A 5,143-nucleotide genomic window follows, 5' to 3' on the forward strand; every position below is an offset into this window, starting at 1 on the left:
GATTCCAGTTCAAGTGAAGAAGAACGTGAGGTGATAGGCATCCTCCTTTTTTTACAGAAACCATTGGGCTCATATTCTGGTCGGTGAGACTGAGTAATCTTTTTCTGTTTTGTCCATTTATAGCAACCTAAGAAGAGAAAACATACGAGCAAAGACAGTGTTTTGCAGGCTATAGAAAAAAAAAAAAACTTAATGAAACAAATTCAGAAACGACAAAGCAGAGGGCACTCTCGGATGCCTTAACAACAATTGAGAGCCTGAAACAGCAGCTTGAAGAGAAAGACGCTGAAGTTCGAAAGCTGAGATGCCTGAATGAGCAACTACAAGAGAAAGTTATTTTGAAAATGGACGAGCTTGGTATGTTGTCTTGATTTTTTAGTACTAATTAGTTTCATTGGTTCTTGTTGTCTAGATGTAACTTCATTCCAATACATTTTAGAAATGAGTGGCTACAAAAGAGTTACTGTTGGGATGCTTTGGTAACATGATTGCAACAAGCGTTACCCACACAGACGAAGCTGTTCCATGGGGTTTGGCACTGCAGCTGTGGTACTGAATGCTTTACGAGCGTAAAAACAAAGGCAGACATATCTGGCACAAATTTGGAAATGGTGCATGCGGTGGCTCAGTGGTTAAGGCGCTCGTCTACTGAACCGGAGTGCCGAGGTTCGTACCCGACCGCGGCGGCCGCGTTTCGATGGAGGTGACGCGAAAAGGCGCCCGTGTGCTGTGGGATGTCAGTGCACGTTGAAGATCCACAGGTGATTGAAATTATTCCGGAGACCTCCACTGTGGCATCTCTTTCTTTTTCATTCCCTCCTTTATCCCTTGCCTTACAGCGTGGTGCGGGTGTCCATCTATAAGTGAGACAGTTACTGTGTCACTTCCTTTCCTAAAAAGAACCTATTTTCGATGTGGAGACTGTAATGTATGCAATGAAATCGTAATGTATGGCACAAAAGTAACTGATGCCCGACTTAGTGATTAGTATCTTTGTGCAAGCTGCCCTTTCTAGAGTTTTTATAAAAAGCGAATATAATTTTGAAGACAAAGCGAAACTTAGTCTGTTGTCCTGCAGTGAAAACATGTCCGAAAAAAGAAATTGCACAGTCTCGTCTGATTTCTGTCTGAATGTGAGGTCAAAAAATAATGCTCAAGTTTTACTCCCTGGATTCACATAATGAAGCTGAAAAGCAGTGGCCACCACTGATGTGTATACTGGGCAGCAGAAATATCTATAGATATTTTAAACCATGTGTGCAGGCCGGTTGCCGATGACAAGCAGTATTTATTGAAGATAGGAAGTGGGCATATGAAGACACAAGGGTGTGGCTTGATACCGCAGTCGTGGCCCAGTGGTCTGAGCGCCCGTCTCGGCTGCGGGAGGTGGTTGTTTCGAAACCCACCGCCGAACACCCACCGGTAAAATGGGTACAAGCATCCCCCCGGCCTGGCGCTCGGCTTTCTTTAGGGGTGTGCGTTTGGGAGAAGTCATAAGCGGTGGCCTTGTGGTAGAGCATCCGCCTCGCATTCGGGAGGTGCTGGGTTCGATCCCCAGCGCCGCCGAGTACCCACCGGTTTCTTTAATGGGTACAAGATTTCCCCTGGCCTGGTGCTCGGCTCTTCTAGGGTGAAATGCTTGGGAAAAGGGTCTTAGACCAAAGTTGCTTTGGTTTAAGACCCTTTTTCCCAAGCATCTCACCCTAGAAGAGCCGAGCACCAGGCCAGGGGAAATCTTGTACCCATTAAAGAAACCGGTGGGTACTCGGCGGCGCTAGGGATTGAACCGAGCACCTCCCGAATGCGACGCGAATGCTCTAAGTCACTGGCAGTGTGACATCAGAGCTGTTTCACTGTGCTACAAAGCTTACATTTGCTACTTCATGCATGATATATTCATATGTGTGCACTATAGTGACTAATGTGTATCCCTGTGCTTGTTTCAATACTTTTCTATAATATCCCAGCCCTGAAAAATCCAACTCCGGCTCCTGAGAGGAAGATCGCAGCAGTCTCAGCAGCAGTCGCCACTCCAGCTACAGAGACTGCTGCCATCTACAATACAGAGGATTCTCCTCTGTTTGAAACCCAAGATGACATGGTATACCTGGATGCTTTCTCAAAAGCCTGAAATAATGGATTAATGAATAATAATAGCTGGGCAAAGTTTAATGCAGTTGTCAACTTGGAAAATAGGCATGAATAGCTGTATCTCATTGCTTGAAGGTGGTGCTGTGTGTGCTGAAATAATGCACTTTTCATTTGCTTCTGTAAAGCAACTGCAAACTACTGACATCTTTGTTCATTTCTGAAAATAACTGGCATAATTTATTTTGCATTTAAGACTGCCAAAAGTTAACATAAATACTCCTTTTCAAGCACTTTGCATGATAGAGTATAATGAATGTTGTGCATACAATGCATACAGATCTGCTGTTTTATACCTGCAGGTTGACATCGGGGAGGGGATCCGCATCGCTAAAAACGCTTGGACGCGAATCAAACAGTTGGAAAAAGACAGCATGTTTGTGAAGGAGCTCCTGGTGGCAATTTGGGGCACAGCAGCACTGAGGGGTCGTTCGCTTCAAGGTAATAACACAGCACTGTCGCTATTTGACTATCAGAAAGGTGATGCTTTTAAGAAGCCCTTTCGTGTTTATATATATATATATATATATATATATATATATAATATAAATATATATATATATATACACACACTGCAGTATGTCATTTTCACAGGCAAACATAGCCCCAAGTACCCGGACCGTGAGAGGAAGTGCCCGTTAACGCCACTAAAAGTGACAGTAATGCGCGGTGAGTACTTACAGCTGTCTAGGGCAGTTTTAATCTGTTCTCTTTTTTCTTGCTGCACTGCTTGCGCTTGCTATGAGCGGTACGTGAGAATCCTTTGAACATTGTCTTCCTCAAAGTTTGTGTTTTTCTGCTTATTGTGGCAGCAATTGAAGCACACTGAAGCAGATTTTTCAGTTAGCCAGATTCGATATTTCAAAATGCAAAATGAGGCCAGCATTGTTACTGCACTTAAATTGAAAAGGTGGTTGAAAGAATTGGATAGAATAAGTGCTTGTATTGTTGGAAATATCAATGTGAGGTTATGTACAAAGGATAAGCACAAGTGTATGGCCAATATGCAATCAAACTGCTTATTCAAAAATGTACAGTGCATTCTACTATGACAGTTTGGAAGTTTACATACAGCGCTGTAGAAGCAAGGCAGCATACTTGCATGGCCAAACCTTTGAGTCTCCATTTGCTTGTATTGTTCATAATGTGCAGTTTCTCTTTATGGAAACAGAATGCTACAGGGAGCGCCTGGCCAAAAAGGGAATACCAGCACATATGCTTTTCCTGGCTACGAAGCAGATGAACCATTATGTCGTCGAAAAACTTGCCGACATCGAGAAGGTGGCCAAGAAGTGCGTATAATCCATGTTGTACTTTGCATGCCTTTGTACCTAGACGTCCAGTTTTGCCATTAATGGTGCTAGCATGCTTTTCATAAGTCTATCACAACAGTGTGCCCACCTGGAGGGTGACTGTAAGTGAAGTAAAGGGCTTATAATTAAGTCTGTGTAATTTTCTATTATGAATATTGGTCAGGTTTGGTGCTCTCGCTTTTGTGCCAAGTGAAACTGGTGCTTTAATTAATGTTTTGCTTTTTCTTACCGTAATCTTGTTTTGGTTTCATTTTGCAGGCAGGAACTTAGAGGAGAGCAGTGAAGGCATCAGGGCTTTTTTTTTTTTTCTGCCATGAAGATTGCTTCGCACTCATCATCATCAGCCTGACTGCGGCCACTGCTGGGCAGAGGCATCTCCCATGTCTCTCCAATTAACCCTGTCCTTAGCCAGTTGTAGCCACCGTATCCCCGCAAACTTCTTAATCTCATCCGCCCACCTAACTTTCTGCCGCCCCCTGCTATGTTTGCCTTCTCTTGGAATCCACTCCGTTACCCTTGAGGACCAGCGGTTATCTTGCCTTCGCATTACATGCCCTGCCCAATCCCATTTCTTCCTCTTGATTTCAACTAGGATGTCATTAACTCGCGTTTGTTTCCTCACGTACTCCACCTCCACTGCTTTTGTATATTTATTTATTTATTTATTCAAATACCCTAAAGGCCCGAGTGGGCATTACATAGGGGGGAACAACAGTAAAAACAAAGCAAGAAAAATTTTCTCTAAGTACAAATATCGTTGGCCGGGAACACATTGTTGAAAAGCATCAAACACTCAAAATATAAAGGCACATGACAAAGAACACTCAGGTTTCCTTCAAACGCAAGTGGTTCAAGGTTACAGCTCGAAGTGACGTTTTAGAGCGGTTACAAACGCTTCGTAATCATTGGCAGACGCAATGGTGCCAGGGAGTAGATTCCATTGACGGATGGCGAGGAGGAGAGGCCAATGAAAGAAGAGATTAGTTCTAGCAAAGATGGGTTCTACTTTCAGTTGGTGATCAGTGCGTGAGAATATCCAATGAGCGGGCTTGATATGGTACGAAGCAAAGGATGAATGACTGTGATATAGTTTGTAGAAAAATGACAGTATGCAAACCATTCTCCGTTTTTCGAGAAGAGGTAAATTTAGAGCTTTCTTTATTTCAGTTACACTCGCTGATGGCGAATAGTTCTTCGATATGAACCGGGCGGCTTTATTTTGCAGGGACTCCAATTTTGTTACTAGGTATGCTTGATGGGGGTTCCAGATCAAAGAGGCGTAATCCAATTTCGAGTGAACTAATGTAGTGTATGCTAATAGCTTTGTGTCTGGATTAGCTAAACGCAGGTTACGTCTCAGGAAGCCGAGTGTTTTGGAAACTTTGTTAATAACTGTATCGATGTGCCTGTTCCATGAGAGGTCTGCTGCTAAATGCAAACCTAAATATTTTATGATGGGTGCCGATTCTACTCGCACATTGTTCAAAGTGTAATAACAAGGTTCGGCGCTAGATATTGTGGTAAATCTAACAACTTTTGTTTTTGAGGCGTTAATCTCCATTTGCCATTGTGTGCACCAGTCATTAATTTTGTTTAGGTCTGATTGTAGACGAGTAGAGTCGGAAGGATCAGTAATCTGTCTGTATATCACGCAATCATCTGCAAATAATCTGACCGTGGAA

At 43.1% G+C, this 5,143-nt stretch overlaps 1 protein-coding gene across 1 annotated transcript; it reads left to right on the top strand.

Moving 5' to 3' along the window:
• The first annotated feature begins 249 nt into the window (after window positions 1–249).
• On the top strand, window positions 250–3,450 carry LOC149356003 (BEN domain-containing protein 5-like). The gene is made up of 5 exons (XM_089576235.1): window positions 250–357; window positions 1,968–2,101; window positions 2,451–2,589; window positions 2,743–2,817; window positions 3,320–3,450. Exons 1-5 carry the CDS (start codon window positions 345–347, stop codon window positions 3,448–3,450), a joined length of 492 nt encoding a protein of 163 aa, XP_089432361.1. The 5' UTR covers window positions 250–344.
• Window positions 3,451–5,143: the final 1,693 nt, after the last annotated feature.

This window comes from Amblyomma mixtum, chromosome 3 (assembly GCF_055824585.1).
Source record: "Amblyomma mixtum isolate Tamu chromosome 3, ASM5582458v1, whole genome shotgun sequence".
Classification (NCBI taxonomy): domain Eukaryota; kingdom Metazoa; phylum Arthropoda; class Arachnida; order Ixodida; family Ixodidae; genus Amblyomma; species Amblyomma mixtum.